Source organism: Solea solea, chromosome 3, assembly GCF_958295425.1.
Source record: "Solea solea chromosome 3, fSolSol10.1, whole genome shotgun sequence".
Classification (NCBI taxonomy): domain Eukaryota; kingdom Metazoa; phylum Chordata; class Actinopteri; order Pleuronectiformes; family Soleidae; genus Solea; species Solea solea.
In genome coordinates this window covers 4553992-4576773 of record NC_081136.1, presented here as the reverse complement: position 1 = coordinate 4576773, position 22782 = coordinate 4553992, and the positions used below count along the sequence as shown (strand labels likewise).

Below are 22782 nucleotides of genomic sequence, written 5' to 3'. Positions count from 1 at the left end.
TTGCCGTATTAACAATGTGTAATATTTTATATATATATTTATATATTCTCATATATTCTTACGTTTTAAGTTTTATTTATAACTCCTGTACAGTATTTCTTATTTACATTTCGTTTTTTATTTACAGTTTATCTCTTTTTAAAAACGTAATTTGGTACACACACTTTGTACTCAATTCAAAACATTTTTAATATCTAAACATTAAGCACAACACCTTTAAAATAATCCCCCCCCCCCCCCCCCCCCCCAAACCGGTGAGTTGTTACGCCCCTGTCAGAAGCAGAGAAGGCAGTGGACCGCAACACACGCGCGGGCACACACACACTCGCCGTGTCACTCCTTCCACTCGTGACTCCACTAATTTAGACTTCTTTCCTTAGTTTTTCAAACACTTTATCTCGCTGACATACATTTAAAAACAAAAAAACTACTCACTTCTTTACTGTCACGTCCCGGTCCATCTTGGTCCGGGCGGAAGAAGGAAACCGGGCCAAACCATTCCCCCCTCGTTTAGGGGTTAATTTAGCTCACTCATTATGACATGACGACGTAGATTTTTTTTGTGTGTGTCTTAATTGTCCCCGTTTTGCTAACATGCTATGGGGGTGTTTGTTTATTATTTAAGTTTTATATGAACAGGAAGTCAATTTGAGATTTTAATTACAAACTAGGATTACTGATTTTTACAAAAAGAAAAATCTTGTTAATTTGGAGAAGGAACTGATTTTTTTTAATGAGAAAAAGTATTTAATTGCTTCAGAAATACAGTAGAAAATATCTCAAATTCAGATGAGTTGCTGTTTAAACGTTTAAGGAAGAATTTATTTTTCACAATCACCATCAAAAACACAACTTACCTTAAACTGAGTATGGCAATTAACTGTGTCTAAACTCAGGCTTTGATGAGGGGATGATAGTTCAAATTAAGAAATTGAAAATTAAAAACTGATATGATTTATTATGAATTGATTTATTAGTAAATATGACATGAACAACATTGTCAGATTCAAGTCATTTCAGTCATGATTCTGATGGCAAGAATTGCGACACATTGATTACACACAAGAATAAATAAAAGTTAAACACTGACTACACTTTCCCTGAATCCTAACCTTTAATTTACAATTAACTTATTAGGACCAAGATCAAGATAAACCTGAGGAGGAGCTGTCAGGTGTTTCACAGCCTCTACTCGCTTCCATGGTAACTGTCCAGCGTCTCCATGTTTCTCTCGCTGGACTTTGGCTGAAGGTCATGAAAAAGTTGGTGGGAAAAAAAGTCCTTTAAAGCACAGTTGTTGAGGTAGTGTGTGTTTGTTAGTTTGTGTGTGTCTGTGTCATGTTTGTGTGGTTTTTGATCATTTCTTATTTAACTTCTGTCGATCCAGAAACTTCTGTCGCCTCGCAGCTGGAATCTCGTCGAGACAGATGCCATGGCCGGTGGCCCTGAGAGAGAGAGAGAATGTGCAAAGTAGAACAACAGCAAAACAAAAACAGAATCCTGATAAAATGTTGACAGATGTTTGAAGAAGCAGAACAATTGTGTCATTTCACCATCACATGTATTTATAAATGAAAAGAGTAAACTATCACGACTAATAGTCAAAGTTCAACCTGAACCTTTCCCTGTGGCAGGATGCGTCCACCAGGGGAGCCCTGCTTCTTAACTGATACTATTTGGCTGCATGCTGCCATTACAGGTGCAGTGTTTGAACATATGAAGCTTAAAAATATCCTTGTACGCAGATGACATTCTTTTGTTTGTGACATTGCCCCAATTTCGACCATCCCAACAGTTGTTTTGGAGAATTTTGCACCACAATCTTGCTACAAGACACAAACAAAAACATAAACATGAGTGTCATTGTGTGTCACGGAGTGGGAGTGAAGTATTGTTTTTGGTGGCTCTGTGTGTGCTTGTGTATGCTTGTACGCGCTTGTGTGTGATGTCATACCCCCCGGTGAGATCCGGAGGAACAGGAAGAGGTTTGTTGAAACCATCTCGACCAATGAGCCAGTAGGTGTCCTCGGTGTCCTTCACCTAAACAAACAAACAAACAAACAAACAAACAAACAAACAGCAGCTTCCACGTTAGCTCCGCACCCAAAATGCTGAACACACCAGAGTCAGCACTTTGGTCTTCTGTGGTTGCTTGAAACAGATGTTATGAAAACATGACGACCTTTGACTTCCTCGTGTCGAAGTGGTATCCAAGTTTAAGACTGGTCAGGACCGTCATTGTTTTCAGACTGATGTGGATCCTGTACGCTGCAACACAAGATCATTGTCGAGTCTTCGTCACTCAAACTCGCCTCCTTTCATTCACTCATTTTTTTGTTACCTACGCAGTCCACTTGCTTCCATGTGTGACGCCGTGGTGACCGTGTCTCCAAACAGACAGTACCTGGGCATCATCAGACCGACCACACCGGCGACCAGTGGACCTGAACACAGAGAGACACCTGGTGGATGCAGCAGCAAGTGCAGCTACCCATACTCTATGTGTGTGTGTATATTTGTGTGCGTACCTGAGTGCAGACCGATGCGTATCTTCACTTTGATCTCAGGCATGTGTTTGATCTTAAAAGCGCCGATCGAGTGCAGGATGTCCAGAGACATGTTAGACACTTCAGCTGCGTGTCTGGTTCCGTTCCGGTTGGGGACGCCCGACGCCACCATGTAGGCGTCGCCGATTGTTTCCACCTGTAAATAAAACCGTTTTTTTTTGTGTTTTCTTTAAATCAATTACTGTTAAACAAACAAAAGTGGTCAAAAGCTCGGTGGCTTAGAAAAGCAAAGCCATTTTTTTTACCTTGTAGACGTCATGAGAAGAAATGATGGCGTCAAACATGGTGTAAAGGTCGTTGAGCAGGTCAACCACCTGCACGCACACAGACAGTTCAATGCATATATACTAAAGCTGTTTATGTATACATGAAAATCATCAATCAAACTTTTCTGATGATGTATAGTTCTCCTGGTGTGATACCAAGGCGTTCCCAGGCCAGCTGAGTGACATAATCCCTCCAGCATGTCCAAGTTCTGCCCTGGGGTCTTCTTCTAGTTGGACATGCCCAAAACACCTCCAGACTAGATGCTCGAATCACCTCAACTGACTTTGTGCAATTTGGAGGAGCAGTGGCTTGACCGATCTCTAAGGCTGAGCCGAGCTACTGCGCAGAGGAAGCTTATTTCGGCTGCTTGGTTCCACAACCTCGTTCTTCCTGTCAATACCCACAACTTGTGACCAGGTTGAGGTTTGGAACATAGATGGACGAGTTAATTGAGAGTTTTACCTTTCCAACTCAGCTCTGTCTTTGCCACAACGGACCGCTACAGCTTCTTTCTCTCAATCTCCTGCTCCACCCTCCCCTCAATAGGGAACAAGACCCCGAGATACTTGAACTCCTCCACTTGGGGCAATCCACCTTTTGGACTTTTTCAGGGGAGTAGTGGCTAGGTTTTCTCCAGGTTCCTCCCACAGTCCAAAAACATGCAGAGGTTAATTGGACACTCTAAATTCACTGTAGTTGTAAGAGTGAATGACTGATCATCCCTATGTATTTGACTTGCAAAGGCCACCTGGGAATGGCTCCAACGGCCAACCCTCATGTGGCGGAGAACGGAAAACAATGAATGAATGATTTTTTTTACAGTAAGAATGGGACTTTACCTCAATGGGTTCACTCAGAGCGGAGATGGTCGTAAATCCAACGATGTCACTGAAGTAAAGGGTGGCATCGGAATAGTGTTCCGGTTGGACCGGCTTCCCTTTCTTCAGAGCCTGAGCCACAGACCTGGGAGGTGGTAAGGGTAAGGCGGTGGGAACAAACAAGCTTTCATCATTTTCTTTTCCGAGACTTTTCACTCTAAGGTCATTCAGACTTTAGTCACACTGACACAGGAAGTGATGTCACACAGTGTACCAGTGTCGTACTTGGGCAGTAGCTGTCCGATCAGCTTCTCCGTCTTGTTCCTCTCGACTTCCAGTTCGTCCGTTCGTTCTCGGATCAGATCCTCCAGGTTTGAACTGTACTGCTCCAACATGCGCAGCATGGAGTCGATGATGTTCGCCCTCTTCCCTCTGTTAATACCCCGAAACTGAAACACACACACACACACACACACGTGTGTCCGCACGTTTAGATATCAGAGGGGTATTCCAGAAAGCAGGTTCAACACACTCTGAGTCTATCCCTGAACTCTGAGTTGACTTACTCTGAGTCGGGAAACTCTGAGTATCCGGTTCCAGAACAGCTGATCTGAGTTAGTTCAATCAACTCTGAGTATGTTAACCTCGAGGTACGCGCGTGCACGACCACTGAAAAAAGCCATCATCAATGGAGCCCCGATACCACGAGTCACCATGACAACCGAGAAAAAAAAAGATCAACATATTTCAGTGCGAAGGAGTTGGAGATCCTTTTGCTGGGCTACGGAGAATATGAGCACATATTTCGCCGCGAATGCAACACAGCTGCAGCAGCGAAGGAGAGAGAGACCGCATGGGAGAAAAATGCTGCCCGAGTCAACGCGTAAGTTTGAACGTACTATTCCATTGACGTAACATTTAACCGTAAGATCGTAGCAAAGCCTATAGTTATGAATATAAGTAGGAATGAAATCTGAGTTTTTCATTTAGGTGCAATCCAACAGGAGAAAAGAGGACTTGGAAGCAGCTCAAAATGAAACATAAAAACATCATTCAAAAAGGCAAGGCATATTTTGCTAGGCTATGATTGCACCTCACTTTGATTTATTTTTTTATTTTTAATTGACTAAGGCTATTAAACGTAACGTAAATATTAATTCAGATTGCAAACATTGAGTTCTGCTCAGCCAACAGAAAGAAGGCAGAGGCCCGAAAAACGGGTGGAGGGCCACCTCCACCACCTCTGACAGAGGCTGAGGAGCTGGCTCTCAGCCAATACAGGGGTCGCCCTGTGGCTGAAGGCATCCCCGGGGGAGGCTCATCTGAGCCTGTCACCCCCCAGGACACAAGTGCCTACATCAGATGCAAGTATACACTTATGTCTTTTTTTTTAAAATAAAACTTTTATTTATTTATATATATATACTGTATATAGATATAGATATAGATATAGATATGTGTGTGTGAGGAGGAGGAGGAGACGCTGTCTGCTGCCACAGGGAGAGATCCGGAGGGGCCTACTGAAGTGTGTCTTAATATTATGTATAGCTACTGCCACTGCTCTACCCATTCATATTCATTTACATTCTTGAGTGGAATTTGGAGTTTGACATGCACACTGAAGTGATGAGCATAGATAATGGACAAACTAGCACATTCTTGTCCTTCAACAGAACATGGCTGGGCATCACCATGAGGAGGGTCCATCAACTTCGAGAGCACAGCTTGACACAGTGAGATTTTCGGTCAATACCATGTTAAATCTGTATGTAGAACTGCAGGAATTAAATTAAACGTCCATATGTTTCCGAGTTGCCGGTAAAAGAGTTGTACAGGGTGCACCTAATGAAAACCATTCAAAAAACCGAGAAAGAAATGGTGTACCTGGACCGGCAAATCAGAAAAACAGACTTGTAAATTCTATTACTTGAACGCCAGTTGAGGTGGGGGCATTGTCATGGTGAAACAGGTGAATATGTGAAATATGTTAATAGTTGGAACTATATTACAAATCCTGACTGTTGCTTTTGTACTTTAAGAGAATAAAGAAGAACCAAATCACATGTGAATTTGTCTTTTATTTTTAATCAAAACGTCTAATCTGGGTCAGAAGATTCTCTCACGACGTAATGCATTTCTGATCAATACGGCTTCGATGTCGATTGGATTTCTAATGAATGGGCAATCCATGTCTAACTGCTTTCTTCGTGTGGGAGAAGACAGGTAGAAACTCTGGGTTTCTTATAGTAAACCTGCCAGCGAGCAGGTTATGTTCACAGAGTAAGTTACCGCAGTAACAGACCCAGAGTTTAAGTTACCTCTCTTTCTGGAACGGATAACTCAGAGTTTCCCTCATCTCAGGGTTAACAAACTCAGAGTTCTCACATAACCCGCTTTCTGGAATACCCCTCAGGTGAAAGCACTGCAGTTTCTCAGGAGCACCAGCAGACGGCAGCACAAACCTGTTTGAAGATGTCGTCGAAGTTCGGTCTCTTATTGGGGTCTTCGTTCCAACATTCATTCATCAGAGTGAAACACTCGGTCGGAGATTCATCGACTGAAACCAACGGTCTGCAGAGAGGAGGAGGCTGCTTCAGACGCTCCACGATCTCTGACGGACAGACACGTGGTCAGACAGATAGCTAAACAGCTGGAAAGACAGACAGAGACGGGCGTACTTTCTCACCATGGGCGGGCATGTCCATCATGGCGTATGGCGGCGTTCGGGAGATCACTTCCTGTACGATGATGGAGAAGCTGAAAACATCCCCAGCGAACGAACCCCCTCTGACTGGATTCCTCAGAAGTTCTGGAGCCGTCCACAGCAGCTCTGGGAGACAGAGAGACGGGTGTGAGAGGAACGGCGCTTCATGTTCCATCAGAACCATGACAACAACAGCACACTGATGTTACCCTGCGGGTCGTCAGACAGGCTGAGGCTCTGAGAGTGAAGGATCATGGGAAGACCGTAGTCGGCGATTTTGAGAACAAAACGTCCATCGACTAAACAGTTTGTTGATTTGAGTCGACCGTGACTCAAACATCGGAGGTGAAGGTACTTCATTCCCTGGAACCACAATTAACAAACGCAAACAAACAAACCTATCAATATACAATATTATATACAATGTACTACATCTACATTCTGTTTATGTATGTTGCTGGTAATGCATGTTGGTCGTGATTGTTGGTAGTCGTCATTGAAGGTTGTTTTCATCGGCAATTGTCGTTGAGAGTTGGTGTTGGTTGTTTTTGTCAGTAGTGTTGTGTTGTCGTTGTTCGTGGTAGTTGGAAGCTGTTGTCATTATTATTGTTGCTGGTAGTGCCATGAGTATGGTAGTTGTTGGTCATCGTTGGTGCTTGTTGTCAGCTGTAGTTGGTAGTTATGGTCAGTGGTAATTTGTCGTCATCAGTTTGGTAGTCATTGTCAAGGTTGTTGTGGTCAGTTGTAGTTGGTAGTTGTTGTCATTAACTGGCTAGTTGTTGTTATTAACTGGCTAGTTGTTGTTATTGCCGGTACTTGTTGTGAGTTGTTGTCAGCTGTAGTTGGTAGTTGTTGTCATCAGTTGGGTAGTTGTCATTGTTCATGTTGGTGATGTCAGCTGTAGTTGGTAGTTATTGTCGGTGGTTGTCGTTGTCATCAGTTGGGTAGTTGTTGTTATTGCCGGTAATGTTGTGAGTTGTTGTCAGCTGTAGTTGGTAGTTGTTGTCATCAGTTGGATAGTTGTTGTGGTCAGTTGTAATTGGTAGTTGTTGTCATTAACTGGCTAGTTGTTGTTATTGCCGGTACATGTTGTGAGTTGTTGTCAGCTGTAGTTGGTAGTTGTCGTCATCAGTTGGGTAGATGTTGTCATTGTTCATGTTGTTGATGTCAGCTGTGGTGGTTGTCGTCGCCATGGTGTGCAACCTTGATCAGGTCCATGAGCAGTGATGACTTGAACATCCAGTCCAGTCTGATGTCGGTGTCGGCGAGCAGGTCGGCCAAACTTCCACGAGGACAGTGTTCGACCACGAGAGCAAAGATCCTCGAGTCGAAGAACAGACCAAGATACGAGTTCAGGTTCTCTTGGCGCATATCCCGCAACTGTAACCAGATTTTTCAACATCAATCATAAATAACTTTATTAACATTTAACTCCATTAACAAGTTACTTTACTAATCATGAGTCCAGAAAGAGCCAACTACAAGATCACATTAGTGTTAACATTTGACAATCGACTGTAATCTACTGTAATCTCATGTGTGCACCGTACTTGGCTGAACAGTCTCTGGGTGTTTTGATTGATGGCGGTCATCGATTGTCCACCAGGAATCTTCTTCATCCAAACCCAGTCACCCTAGAAACGAGACAACCAATCAGAGTGGCCCATTCACTGAGACAGACAGATGAAGACGTTTGAAAATGAAGAGACAAAAATGAATGGATAGTTTAAACAAAATAATTTTTTTTAAAAGTAACGCCACAAAAGACATTTGGACAGTAAAAACATACAGACAATGAAGACAGTCGAACAGAGAAGACTGTTGGATCACTGGACAGTTGAGACAGAAAAGACAATGAAGACACTCAGTCAATTGGACAGATTAGAGAGATTGGACAGACCTCCAGCATTGCGATGTTGGAGCTCTCAGGCGTCGTCAGGATGTAACTTCGTGCGGCCGAGCGCAACGGGGTTTTAATGTCCAAGAGACTGCGCATGATGGACTCGTCGTTCAGTTTCTACGGGAACGAGAGCAACAATGAAACAACAACAAAACAGTAACCACCATAAAGAATCAAATGAATCAACCGATACCGAACCACATAGCTGAACTTTGACCTCTGACCTTCCTGCTAACTTGCGTGTCGATGAATACGACGTCGTCCAGAGTGAGGACCAACTTTGTGACGCCTGCAGCTCGTTTGTACTTCCTGTCCACACGGAATTATTATTATCACTGTTGTTATTTATCAAATTTGATATCAGCAACAGTGTGTGTGTGTGTGTGTGTGTATATATTAACCTGATACAGTAGTAAAATGCACCAATCCCGGCACAGAACAACAGAAAGATGAAGAACATGGTCATAGTGTCAACACCTGCAGGTGTGAACAGGGAATTGAATCAGCAAGATGAGATCACTTCCTGTTCCTGTTTCGGACATCACAAGGTCAGTGAACTCACCGCCGCTGCAAGCCTCCTCCGGACTGAACCAACAGAAGCTGGCCGAGGGGGGTTTCCCTCCGGGGAACGAGAACGAGTGGCTCAGAGGTTTCAAACCACCGACCGCTCCGTCTGTGTGCGTCGGAGCGAGCGTGTGCGTCGGAACGAGGCGGTCGCCGTCGCTGCCCAACACCACGTACCTAGCCTGCAGGCCACGCCCCTCTTTACCACCATACAACACCTGAGAAAACACAGATTCAGGCTCATAGATTATGAGTTGTAGGTTATTAGTTTATAAAATATGAGAAACAGTTTATAGTTTATGGGTTGTAGATTATAAATAAAAGAATATGAGTTGTTAGGTTTTAGAAATTAGAGATTTTGGGGTCATATATTTTACATGTAAAGTTTGATATATAGATAGATGGATAGATAGATAGACAGACAGATAGATAGATACTGTATATGTTCAACGTGCACTGACCTGATTGAAGCCCTGAAATTCAAAGCCCCCATCCGATTGGACGAGCTGGTCACCAACCACCCAATGCCCGCCCCCTGCCTGACGACGCTCCTCCACCGCCTTAGCAACAAAGTACACCATGTTGAAGATGGTGCCAAAGAAGGGCGACACCTGCAGGAGGACGACATCACACGTTAACAAGTTTGTTTCTGTTGTGTAGTACAGTTTGTTTACTTGTTGTTGTTGTGCGCTTACCTCTGTTGCCGCTATCGGTGAGCGGATCTCTCGGTTGACTTGAGCCTGACGAAACGCTTCATAGAAGTTCTGGTCGGATGCCATGGTAACGGTCAGGACAGAGCTGTAGGCGTGACGAAGCTGCGTGTTGTTGCTCAGCTGAGGGAACACTGTGTCCTGATTGGGCGGCGAGAGAACCAATCACAACCATAACGACATAAAAGGAACATTTCATAATGTTTATATCATCATGAAATTCCCACTATAAAAACGTTCATTTTTTTGTATTAAAGTTGTCATGCGATTAGTTATTGATCTTTTTGCGAGTTATTGATTGGTCAGTTACCTGGTAGGGCATGGCGTACAGTAGTGCGTCATATGGTATGAACACGTAACCGTCAGAAACCATCCCCATGTCCAGAGCAGCCAATAGGAGCTCCCTCTGATCCTCTCCACCAATCAGAACAGAGCTCATGCACATGATCACCACTGACACAAAAACACATCGAACTTAATGAAACATACATGTTTCAGATCATATACACACACTCGCAAATTTTGTTCAAATCCGATATAAGTTTACAACAAATTCAGACTGCTCCGACAAAAAACTGCACACAGGAAGTTGCTAACAAATAATAACAATCAATATTTTCCCTTTGTTATAACAGAAAATATTTTAAATAAAGGGAAAAAAATTGACTTTCAGATTTCTCTGTGCTGACCTTTGACCTTGTCGGCCTCTCTGATCTCTCTCAGAGCTTCCCGAGCTCCAGCCTCGCTCCTTGTTTCCATGGTAACCGCAGGGCCGACCGGCAGACCCATGGCGCGGAGTGCGGAGGCCACTTCCTGTCCGGTGCTTTGCCACAGATTGGAAGGAGCTGGTGATGGTGGGAAACAGAAATTATTATAATTAAAAATGCAAGGACATTGTGCTGCCAGCAGGTGGCGCTTGACTTAGCTCTCAAGTGCAGATCATTTCTGGCTGAGTCTCTTCTGAGTCACATATAAAGTTTCGAACAGATCGGTAATGTACGGCGAAGTTACAGGGTACTTCCTGTTTCGTGGCGAATGGTCATCAAAAGGCCAAGATGGACACCAAATTCAAATTGGCCGACTTCCTGTTGAGTTGAGGCCATGGTCCCAATGGACTTTTTTGTTCGTCTTGTGACAAGTTTCTACCAAGTTTCATGAAATTTGGTGCAACTTAGTTTTGGCCTTGACCTGCCAGGTTTCACCTTTGTGTGCAGTTTTACGTATTCCCATTATATTATAAATTATTTTCGGCAATTCTGATTTGCGTGCCAATTTTCATAAATTTTCAACAATTAGTGCCTCAAAAATGCGATCCTTCTGTACGAAAAAAGTAAATTCCAGGAATTACAAAAGGTCCTCACACCAGTCAGAGTTATAAAGTCACATGATCATTATTCGTACCATAACCATTATAACCATAACCAATATAAAACATATTTCCTTTTCATTAGGCCACACCCACAGTATGATCACTGGCTCACCTGAGATGACGCCAACGTGAGCCCAGCGGAAGAATCGCAGCACGGAGAAAAGGACTCTGCTGGGAGGAGTTATTGGCGGCAGGTTCGGACAATTAGCATCTAGACAGCCCGGTGAGGCCAGTCCCGCCTCCCAGTGCTGAGCCAATAAGGAGGCAGCGTGACAGAGGGAGGGGTTAAAGGGGCCGATGTAGGCGTGGCCATAACCCTCCATCTCTCCAAGTTCTGTAAGCGCTGGGGGAAAAAAGCAGAGAAGAAGAATGAGACGAGTAGCTACGTAGTTTTTTATTATTTTGAATATGGGGGGGGTTTTTTATGTGAATAATTTTATAAAAGTTTTTTTTATAAAGTTTTATGATTTTGATAAAGTTTTTGTTTTGATAAATATTTATTATCTAAAATAAAGTTTCATTGTTTTTATAGTTTTATTATTTTACATTTTTTCATTTTCATTGTTAAATATTGTTTAATGCTAATAATAACAAAAAAATGTCATTGATTGATTGTTGGCCTTTAACATTTGCTTGAAATAATTTAATCCCTGTTGATTGTTCTATTCTCTTGTGGTTGACGAGACAAACCTTTGGAGGTGGAGCAATCTTCGCTGAGCAGTTTCACGTCGTACCAGTATCCTCTGCTGAGACTGGTGTCGCTCCTTAACCGTGACAATGCCAGGTTGGCTGCTGCTGATGGCATGGCCCGGGAGAACATGGGGTCACATGACCACGGACCAATCAGAGCCAGTTTGAAGGTCGCTGTCTGCGCCTCCATTATGCTAAGCAACCACAGACACCCCCATAACAACCACCAAGCAACCTGCATCACGATGACCTGTGGAGTTCACACACAACAGAAACACACCTGATTACCTGCCCCAAAAACCTGCTGACCAAAAAACCTGCTGACCATAAAACCCAATGAACGGACAAACCACTGAACCCAAAACACAATTCTCTACCAAACCGAACACCTACCAAACTACCAAACCACTAAACCAAAAGCCCACTGAACTACCAAACCATTGAATCTAAAACCCACTGGATACCAAACCACTGATCCAAAAACCCACTGACCCAAAAACCCACTGAAACAAAACTCCAGTGAAATACCAAACCAGATAACCAAAAACCACTGACCCAAAACCCCACTGAACGACCAAACAACTGACCAACCAAAAATACACTGAACCACCTAATCAAACACTCAATGAACCACTGAACCAAAAACCTTCTGAAAACGTGAACCCCAGAACTACAAACCCACCAATCACCCCCCAAATAAACCCCCCTTAAACCTACCGAACCACAAACCCATTGAACAACAAGCCCACTTAACACCCAAACCAAGCCCACACAAGCCGCAAACACAAGCCCACCAAAGCCCAGAAAATCAAACCCACTGAATTACCTTACAAAATATCCATCGAACCACAAACCCACTGAAACTAACATAAAACCAATTATCTGAATATGAAATGAAAGAGACGCATGTCAAATTACTTTCACTTTGTTTGTCCTCCATACTTCGACTGTGGTCACACCTGACTGTTGTGACCTTTGACCCTTAATGCTGACTGACATTGTGAGCTAATACTAAAGAGTGCTTAGAAGGCTAAATATAGCAACGATGCCAGTGGTCTTGACACAAACAGAGAGACAGGGTATCAACACCACCCTCGCCTGGGGACATCACACACCTGACTGATGATATCATGTTTCACAGCCAGGTTTATTTTCAAATAATGTAAATAAAGTGAAAGTGAAACTGTCTAAAATGAAATGCATTCTGGGATCTTTCTCCTGATAGTTTCTGATATACCAGACAGAGTGAGACCTCCTCAGGTCAAATGTACTCAAATGAATCAGCCAATCACAGGGAGACACTCGTCAGGAGTTTATTGATCAATATCACCTCAGGATCAATGCAGCCAGACTTATCTAAATGTACCACAACTGAGGGTCACCTGAATGTACCTAAACACAACTGAATACAACTGAGAGTCACCTGAATGTACCTAAACACAAGTGAACACAACTGAGAGTCAACTTAATGTACCTAAACACAACTGAGAGTCACCTGAATGTACCTAAACACAACTGAACACAACTGAGAGTCACCTGAATGTACCTAAACACAACTGAACACAACTGAGAGTCACCTGAATGTACCTAAACACACCTGAACACAGCTAAAGGTCACCTGAATGTACCTAAACACACCTGAACACAGCTAAAGGTCACCTGAATGTACCTAAACACACCTGAACACAACTAAAATAACAGCTGTGAACCAATCAGTGGTCACTTTCACCCCTCTCCCTCCCTCCCTCCTCCATCTCTCTCTCTCTCGCTCTCTCTCTCACACACACACACACATATACACAGTGTTACCTTTGTGTCAGATCTTCATCTGAAGAAAAAAAAATTCACTTTCATTCGAAGCAAGATGATCTGCGATAAAGTGCTGATGTCAGGTCGAACAAGTGTGTGAGAGTGTGTGAGTGTGTGTGTGTGTGTGAGAGAGAGAGAGAGAGGGGGGGGGGGGGAGGGGGGGATTACTTCAATCCTGTTTGAGGATCTTTGGCTATAGGTTTGACTCTGTAATGAGAGGATGACTTGTATTGTGTGTGTGTATTCAGTCAAATGCTATTTCCTGACAGATGACATCATCAACCTTCCTCTGATGTCACAGGTGGAGACAGGTGACCTCACAGCTGTCTAGTAAAACACGGAGGGAACGAAAAATGTGTTTAAATTATTTAAAACGCTTTTGCGCATTTGTGCCGCAAAAGACTTTTTCACAACTTTCACACAAAATTCCTTTTCAAGACTTTTCAAGGTCTGCAAAACAGCATTTTAAAACTCCATGCTTTTTAAGACTTACAAGACCTGTGCAAGCCCCCTGTAGGTCGTCACTCGAGTAGAAAGATGTTTTTAAAAACGGAATCATTGATCAAGCATTTATTTTGTACCTTTTAAATAGATTATGCATCCACCCGAAATTGGCGGATCTACTTTAGCGTTTAGACCCAGGACCTGATTAGAATTGAGACAGAGCATTTCACAGAACACACCTGAAACACCTGAACACACCTGGAGGCCAATCCTCCAGTGGCCTCTCTGAGATACACTAGCACTGAGCATGGAAATGCTCAAAGAGACTTTCTAGGTTTGTAGACCCAAGATCCAAATGGTCTGAATCAAGAGTGTATAAGAAAACATTTTATATGTTGTTGTTTTTAAAAGACAATATTGTTGCACAGTTGTCACATCACCCCTGGTGGACTGAGTGTTACAGTGTGAAGGTGTGTAGTTGCTGGTTCTCTCTACAAGTCCTTCTCTTAACCCTGATCTGGATTAGCCTCCATCTCTTCCTCCTCCTCCTTCTCAAAGATCACAGGTCCCAGCTGGTCTGCGGCCAAGAATAGAGGCAGGATTAGACCTGCACTGATCTGCCTGGAAAGACCTGGAACAGGTCTCCATGATGTGCCAGCTAGGTCATGGAGCTGCCGTGAAGTACTGAGTCACACAAATGGTTACATGTTGCAGCCGCTAGAGCAGGGGTGTCAAACTCAAATACAGAGTGGGCCAAAATTAAAAACTGAACAAAGCCGCGGGCCAAGGTTGAACAAATTAACCTTTTAATAGGGACCCAAACAAGTTTTGCATTGAATATTGAACAAGCAAGGCTTATATAACTTTATAGTGACATGCAAAATCGAGTTTCAAATAATAATAATAATTAAAAAATATCAATGGCATATCAAATAAAATTTAAATAAAAATTGAATGCACCCTAAATACAGGATAAGCGGTAGATAATGGATGGATAAAAATTGAATGCCTCTTTTCTATTTGCAGCCTTCTGAGGTAAATATCAAAATAAACTTTTTCCACAGGCTAATAATAAATTTGAAAATAAAATAACAATAATGAATGAATCAAACATTCAAGCCTTGAAGTAGCAAGAGAAAGTGCATGAATAAAACGTTAATTATTGCTCAGTTTGCTACACTGATTTGTTTTAACACTGAATATGGAACAAGCAACGCTTATATAACTTAATAGTGCAAAATCAACTTTCAAAAAACAAACGAAAAAACATCAATGGCATATTAAATAAAATTTAGATAAAAAATTGAATGCCTCTTTTCTATTTGCAGCCTTCTGAGGTAAATATCAACATTAACTTTTTCCACATGCTAATAAATTTGAAAATAAAATAACAAAACAACGCGCCAAAACAACAGCAGAGCATTATGGGATTTGTAGTATTAGCGGTGCCGCTGTATAATACCAGCGGGCCAGCTCTAATGTTAATTTGATATTGCCTCAAGGGCCAAATGAAATTACACGGCGGGCCAAATTTGGCCCGCGGGCCAGAGTTTGACACCCATGCACTAGAGGGTACAGTTTGTCTTGGTTGGTTCCAGTTAACCTAATTCCCAATCTGCATGTTTTTTGGCTTGTGGAAGGGGGAGAACAGCGAGAGAACTTTCAAACTCCGCAGAGCTTTCTCACTGTGAGGCAACAATGCATTGCACCACCTTGTGGTCATTTCTTATTTATAACTTTGTAAATTGGTTTTCTGTCATCTGGTCTGTCAGTTTGCAGGTTTTTCTGGACGTGCATGCATATGCAACGTCAAACCCTAACCTTTACCTAACAACAAATCAAAAGTAAGCCTCGAAAATGTGGGTCTGTCTCATTTGGACCGCGTTTTGGTCTCTATGAGGACTGGCCCTGACAAAGTCAGTGTTAATACCACAAAAGGTCCTAAATAGGTAACAAAAACACAGGTACGCGCCTCGCCTGTGACACGATGTCACGTCCTGCCGGACTCCATCAGGAGAGGAAAAATCTCTGTGTCACACCTGGAGCTCTACAACACTACAAGTTTTATCTCGAGGATCGATTAAAAACAGGAAAAGCTTGAAATAACATCAGCCGAGGTCTGCCTGGTAGACACGAATGCGCACAAGATTAGCACAAAAATGATCTTGCTTGGTGTGACTGCAGCATTAGAAGGATATTGGGATTTACTTTCACAATATGAGCAGTAGGTGGCGCAAAAAAAAAGGTAGGTCAGAAGGCGCCACTTAAGCAACATCAAAAAAGCTTTTTGTTACTGTTTTTGTCGATTGTTGTGCTAATATTTGTTTCTGCCCACACATTCCACCTCTGGTCCATGGTTCTGAACATTGTTTTTTATTTGCATTTACCTTTTATTACTATGGTAAATGTAAACCTTTTATATTCTATAGGACAGAGATGTAGAGTATGTACATACCACTACATATTTGCAGATGTTCAATAGAAGAATAACTCATATCATTACATTTAAAGTTATAGTGCCTTTTATTCAGAAAAAAACACGACTTCTCTGTTTTCTTGTACTTGTACTTTTGGTCCTGCCCGGACCATTATGGCGGCGCCGCTGACGTATTGCTACGACAGGCCTGCTTGAGCTGACACCGGAAGATGGCAGTAATGTGGATGCAAGCTGCGATTTAACAGCCAAGAAGAAGAAAATAGAAGGACAAAAAATAGCAATAGAGAAGTAGCTGCAGAAGAAGAGCCTGAGGAGGAAGAGGAGGAAGAGGAGCTGCTAACCTTTTTACATGGTTAAGACTGTCTCAGTTCCCACAGTGAGTCGTCCTTCTCCGCGTTTCTTCGCAGATGCTCGGACCCGTTCGCGTCCTTACACCGCGTAAAACATGCTAGCTTCTGACGTGCTAGCAGCAGCGGCGCTAGCCTCGCTGCGGCTAGCTGTTAGCATGTTGTCCAACGCTGGAAGGATTTCCATTATCGGACACGCCCCTTGTTTCAGCGTTCTGTCCGCTGTCTGACCTCCGCCGGTCGCGTCCACTGTGACCCTGCAAAGTCCACTGAGAAGACGTGCGTTTTATACGTTGCGGCGTTCACCGGTACACTTTGAAAATGACAGTATAAATCAGTTGGATCATCATGGCTATGTTTCTCGATTCGTCCTGTTGTGTCGCTGTTGGTTATATCTGACCAACGCCGAAGTGAAAAGTGCTAACTATATGTTTATGAAGCGTTAAGTTAATGTTTGTTTGAGTTTGGAATTTGAGCTAAGAAGTGGACAAATAAAATAAAAACTGTCAGTTATTTGTATTAAGTTTGGTTAAGTGCCTCTCTGTGGTGTATAATGTTAGGAGTTAGAGTAGTCATCACAACTGATGTTTACCTGTCTGTATCTTTGGTCCTCAGGCCCTCCGTTACCGTGGAAACCGCTGCTATGACGCAAGACAAAGCTGACGCTGCAGCAGCGGACAACATGGAGCTCCAAGTGTCAGAGCAAAACTCCACTCCTGAGGAAGAGTTGAAAAAACCAGAGGAAGAGTTGATAAAACCAGAGGAAGAGGTGAAGAAACCGGTTGAAGCAGTGAAGAAACCTGTGGCTCGCTGCCCCCGCCAAGGGAGGCGAGGCAAGAAAGGGAAGAAGCAAACACCTGCTGTAAAGAAGTGGGGTGCAGGTGACAAGAGGCGTGGTCAGAAGGACAAGAGGCGTGGTTGTGAAGAGTCAAAAGAAGGTGTGACAGTGAAGAGGATGTGGAGCGGTGGAAAGCGTCAGTACTGCGTGTTCTGTCGGCGGCCTCAGGTGAAGATCGCTCGTCACCTGCTGAGGAAACACAAGGATGAACCAGAAGTGGTGGCTGCCAGCACGCTTCCAACTGGATCCAAGCAACGCCACCTGCTGCTGGAGCATCTGCGCTGCAGGGGCAACTACCTGCACAACATTGAGGTTTGTTAACCTGCCTGTCTGTTTACCTCTCAGTTCACCTGTCCCTCTGTGTACCTGTCTTCTTACCTGTGTATCTCTGCTGCCCTTAGGTGATCAGACAGGGCAGTGGGGAGATCATCCCATGCCGTCAGCCATCAGAGGAAGTAGATGCAAGGAATTACCTTCCATGTCCACTGTGCCTCGGTTTCTTTTTGCGCTCAGATCTGTGGAAACATCAGGCGTGCTGCCGTAAGAAGCTAGCCTCTGACTCCATCTCCATCATAGAGAAACCCTTTGAGGACATCAGTGACGCCACGTCCGACATCACAGGTAAGTCGGCTTGTGATGTGGCTGATGACGGGACCTCCACATCCATGGCAGACTCATCATGCGACCCTCCAAGAGATACAGTCACAGGAAACCCAACAGGGACCTTTGAAACCGGGTCCAAACGGGCCATGACAGAGGAGGTCGGCGAGGACCAGAATGAGACCTCTGACTTCAGTGCAGAAAGGCCGAGAAAGCGCAGCAGGGTCCAGGCTGCGGCTTCCCGTCTCCTGCCAATTTCGGGTGGAGCGTCAGAGAGCTGCAGTGAAGTCTTGCATCGCATGAACCACGATCACATCTCACATGAGGTGAGAACGCACTGTGAAAGCTCTCTGTGTGTGCGTCTTTGCCCTGCCTCTCTGTTAATATACTCTCACCCTAATCCAGGTCAAATCTGATTGGCTGATCTGTAAATATGGAAATAAATTAATGGAGAACCAGGATGGTGGCCAGAAGAGGTACGACTATGTCAGTCAGAAACTGCGGGACCTTGGGAGGTTCCTGCTGGCGGCCAAATCTCTCGACTCCAGCATTCAGACCCTGCTTGATGTTCTGGCACCGGGCAACCTCAGTCTGGCGTTATCTGCTGCCAGAAAGGCATCTGGGTACAGATGGATCCGGCCCCCACTGGCAGTGAAGACAACTCTGAAAACAGTTTGTGAGATCGCCATCGGAGAGAGTCTACAGGACGGAGACTGGGAGGCGGCAGCTCAAACTACCGATTTTTACCACATGCTGGGAAGAGACTGGGACAACCTGGGGCTCATGGAACCAGACCTTGACCCTGACTCGGGTAATAACACTCGGTCAAGCCAAAAACTTTATTCTTCACAACATATGACCATGTTTAATCACCTGCATCCAGGCAAGCTTTTTATTTCTGTATCTGCTGAAAATGTAGATCATACGACACCCCAGTGGGCGTGTAAACAGGAAGCCTATTTTGATGGTTTTAGAGACAATGGCTGTGAAATTTGGTGCCACATTCTTACTGATCAGTACCAAAATATCAGTTACTGTTTGAACAGAGTTTGCAACGTGAAAGGAGCCAAGCAGCATTTACAAACATCTGCAAAACTTCAGGGCCATGTGTAGGGCAGTCGCAACCCAAGCAACAGTTTCAGTGACCCAGAGCAGGCCACTGCATGTTAGTCCTGAGCCTGAAACCCTGTCCACCACACTGTTTTTCTTCCAGTCCCTCCAGAAGGCAGAGCCAAGCTGAAGAAACGATTCACTCAGTCCTGGAACAAGAAGGCAGGTCAGAGGGTCAAGCCGCGGCCACAGGGTGAGTGTTCTGAAGTCCAAACCTGACCACGAAACTCTTCCTGTCTGTTCCAGACATCCCTTCTCGATATGCTGTAATTCTTCGAGTAGTCCAGTAGATGGTGTTGTTGAGCTCCCTGTCTTTTTGTATGTCAACAGTTCTTTCAAAGACCAACAGCAGACCTGTGACTTCCATGATGTCACCAGAGTCCACACTACAGGCTCCAGTCTCAGGTGAGTCCTCCTGATCAGTGAACTTCACTGAGAACGTTTGTTTTTACCATTTTTAAGATAATTGTATCATCTTAACACCTTCTCCTCCTTTATCAGTTCCCATGGCTCCTCGAAAGGTTCACCGTCGCCCCTGGTCAACAGCAGAAAAGGAAGCGGTTTGGAGGCAGCTGGGTGTCCATGTGCTGGTCCAAACAGTACCAGGGAAGGAAGTCTGTCAGCGCTGTCTGGACATGGAGCCGGTCCTCAGAGGGCGACACTGGAAAGACATAAAGAACCAGGTGCACAACCAAATTCAGAGCCAGAAGAAGCAGCAGTTCCACGCTCAGATGGACCTACAAGAGAACCAAGGACAGCAGAACCAAGGACCGCAGAACCAAGGACCGCAGAACCAAGGACAGCAGAACCATGCGCAACAGAACCAGGAGCAACAGCACCAGGAGCAACAGCACCAGGAGCAACAGCACCAGGAACAACAGAATCAGATACAACAGAACCAGATACAACAGAACCAGGGGCAACGAGACCAAATTTCAAACCAGAAAAAACAGCACCAGCACTACCAGGCGCAGATGGACCAACAGGGGAAAGACCATATACAGAACCAGAAAAAACAACAGTACCATGTTCAGATGGATCAACACAGCCAGGACCACACCCAGAACCAGAAGAAACAGCAGTATCACATCCAGATGGATCACCAGGAACAGGACCACAATCAGAACCAGAAAAAACAACAGTACCATGTTCAGATGGAACAACAGGACCACCTACAAGCTCTCAAAAAGCAGCCATGCCATATTAGACTAGACCACCAAGACCATGTTCCTGTTCTCAAAAAGCAGCTTTATCAGATGGACCAGCAGACTCAGGCTCTGCAGGCCACCATGGAGCGGGACACATCATTGCTGACAGGACCTTATGGACCTGATGGTCCTCATAGAGCCCCAGGACTCTCACTTGTGGAGCGGGACCCCATCATTTGTCCTTATCCACTTCAGCAAAGAGCCCCAGGGCCTCACATGGAACAGTTGCTGCCCAGAACAGAGTGGACTGATGAGTCTCTGGTTCAGAACTACCCTGTCAGTAGGCCGTTGGCCCGGAACCTGCTGCAGGACGCTCCTCCAGGAGGATTGCCACCCAATCCACATCCTGGACATGGTCACTTCTGATGGACAGGCCCACAGGGGCCTTATCACAACAAAGAACCATCATATAAGACCACCAGTCTTTGGACTCTGGACTTAAAAACAAAAGGGACCTTTTTCCACCACATGAACTGAAACTGAACCTGAAACCTTTTATTCACTGTGTGTATCTGCAGAACTCTCTATTGGCATCTTCATTTACAGAAGTTTTTATTCACAGAACCATTTATCTGCACACTTTTTAATCGCAGAACTTTCAACTGGTAGAACTTTTTAATCGTAGAACAGCGGCAGCGCTGGTCACATGGTTCCTGTGGTGGAAACGCAGTGGTTGACAATTAAGTCCGTTTTTCACATTTGCTTCTAAACAAATCCAGTCAGTGTTATTGTGGTCGTCATGGTAACCTCTGTGTTTTCTCTCCCTGTCTGTTTGTGTTTATCACCACTAGAGAGCAGAGTTACAACACAAAGCTTGAGCTATTATAATGATAAAAATAATTATAATAATAATGTATGGTTTCTATATAAAACTTTTTCTTTACAGTGTTGAGTCGTTTTTTTCTTTCTTTCTGACGACATCACCATTACATCAGAAAGTCCACTTTTTGACTGCATTAACGTAAATGTTTGCGGATAACATGAAATTTTGCGGTGACGTGGTATGGTATTTTGCGAAAGTCTTATGTACAGTGTGAACGCACCATTAGTCATCCAGACCTGATTCTGTAACCATATACATGCAGTACATTCATACATGCCTTTCATGTAATATATACTGTGTATACTTGCACTTGTATACATTCACTCTCATTATATAATGTGCATGAATACATATAGATAGACATACACGCACATACCTACATACAATATATTTCATACATACATGTGCACCCATACATTTTCTTTGTGTGTTTGTATATATATATTTTCACATACTGCGTACATGTGTATATATTTATATATACTGGATATGCAACCATTTATTTTCTGTTTGTCCGTATATGTACATGTATGCATACATACATGTAGACATATACACATACCTACACACTATATATATACTGTATATACTGTATTTATATATACACACACCATACATTTTGTTTGATTGTATATACATACTGTATATGTGTATATTTATATATATGTATATATATACATACATACATAAAGAGAGAGATACTGTACATACAATCATACATATAGAGAGACAACATACATATACACATACCTACAGACATGTTATAGTATAAATATATATATATAAATACACACCCACACCCATACATGTTGTACATTGGTTCTCAAACTTTTTCTGTTGGGCCCCCCTTTGGAGGAAGAAATTTCCCAGGGGCCCCACGACTCTCATGAAATTGTAACAATCTGTCAAATATGACATTTATTGAATCAATATTAGAAGAAACGTTTCACTTTTCTTTCAATAACCTGTTGTGCAAATAACATTTTTGCTTTAACCTCAATATTGCTTCGTGAGAAAGCAATTTTCAAATGAAAATATGAAATGTGCAATTATAACTATAATAGTGTCATTTTTTAAACAATAAATACATTTAGATAACAAAGAATACTTTACCAATATCAATAATTTGCTGTGCAAATAACATTTTATTGTTTTAGCAATACAAATGCTTTCCCCTGCCAATGTTTTGAGACACAACACACAGAGAGGTCTTTGGTGGTATTTTCTCATTTGTTGTTAGTTTCCGAAACATCGCAGTTTCCTTTTTGCCCGTCAGAAACGTCTCTATTATCAAAACCTTGTCACCAGTGTAGATTTTGTTGTGGTTCGTCACTTAAATGAGTCCAGGTTGCGAGACCAAAAGTTCCGCCTGCTGAATTTTAGTTAGGACTTAAAAAAAAAAAGAACTCGCACACCCCAGGAAAGTCTCCACGCCCCCCCAGGGGGGCCCACCCCACACTTTGAAAAAGGCTGCATTTTGTATACGAGTGTGTGTATGTACTGTATGTATATATATATAATGTATTGTATATACACACAGTATATATACATATATATACATACTGATTACATTTTAT

The 22782-nt window shown here is 43.4% G+C and overlaps 2 protein-coding genes across 5 annotated transcripts; one reads left to right on the top strand and one right to left on the bottom strand.

Moving 5' to 3' along the window:
• Nucleotides 1-936: 936 nt before the first annotated feature.
• Nucleotides 937-16760, bottom strand: LOC131455825 (retinal guanylyl cyclase 2-like). 3 transcript variants are annotated; one of them, XM_058623640.1, is made up of 24 exons: nt 16621-16760; nt 11590-11839; nt 11012-11242; nt 10220-10375; nt 9841-9983; nt 9516-9671; nt 9282-9431; nt 8819-9038; nt 8658-8733; nt 8481-8565; nt 8257-8373; nt 7907-7990; nt 7560-7736; nt 6566-6719; nt 6339-6482; nt 6115-6263; nt 3938-4101; nt 3674-3797; nt 2813-2881; nt 2529-2703; nt 2346-2444; nt 2183-2268; nt 1955-2040; nt 937-1445 (listed from the first exon to the last, which is right to left on the bottom strand). In XM_058623640.1, exons 2-24 carry the CDS (start codon nt 11828-11830, stop codon nt 1358-1360), a joined length of 3174 nt encoding a protein of 1057 aa, XP_058479623.1. In that variant the 5' UTR covers nt 11831-11839; nt 16621-16760; the 3' UTR covers nt 937-1357. The 3 variants fall into 3 exon arrangements, 2 of the variants coding, with proteins under 2 accessions (XP_058479623.1, XP_058479624.1); XM_058623641.1 differs by lacking the exon at nt 16621-16760 and adding an exon at nt 13399-13491; XR_009239858.1 differs by having other exon boundaries at nt 1394-1445; nt 2342-2444.
• On the top strand, nt 16499-21270 carry LOC131455827 (uncharacterized). Of its 2 annotated transcripts, none has more exons than XM_058623645.1 (7): nt 16499-16655; nt 17242-17776; nt 17866-18390; nt 18470-18875; nt 19278-19367; nt 19505-19579; nt 19676-21270. In XM_058623645.1, exons 2-7 carry the CDS (start codon nt 17270-17272, stop codon nt 20746-20748), a joined length of 2676 nt encoding a protein of 891 aa, XP_058479628.1. In that variant the 5' UTR covers nt 16499-16655; nt 17242-17269; the 3' UTR covers nt 20749-21270. The 2 variants fall into 2 exon arrangements, with proteins under 2 accessions (XP_058479628.1, XP_058479629.1); XM_058623646.1 differs by lacking the exon at nt 16499-16655 and adding an exon at nt 16846-16934.
• The last annotated feature ends 1512 nt before the right edge of the window (nt 21271-22782 follow it).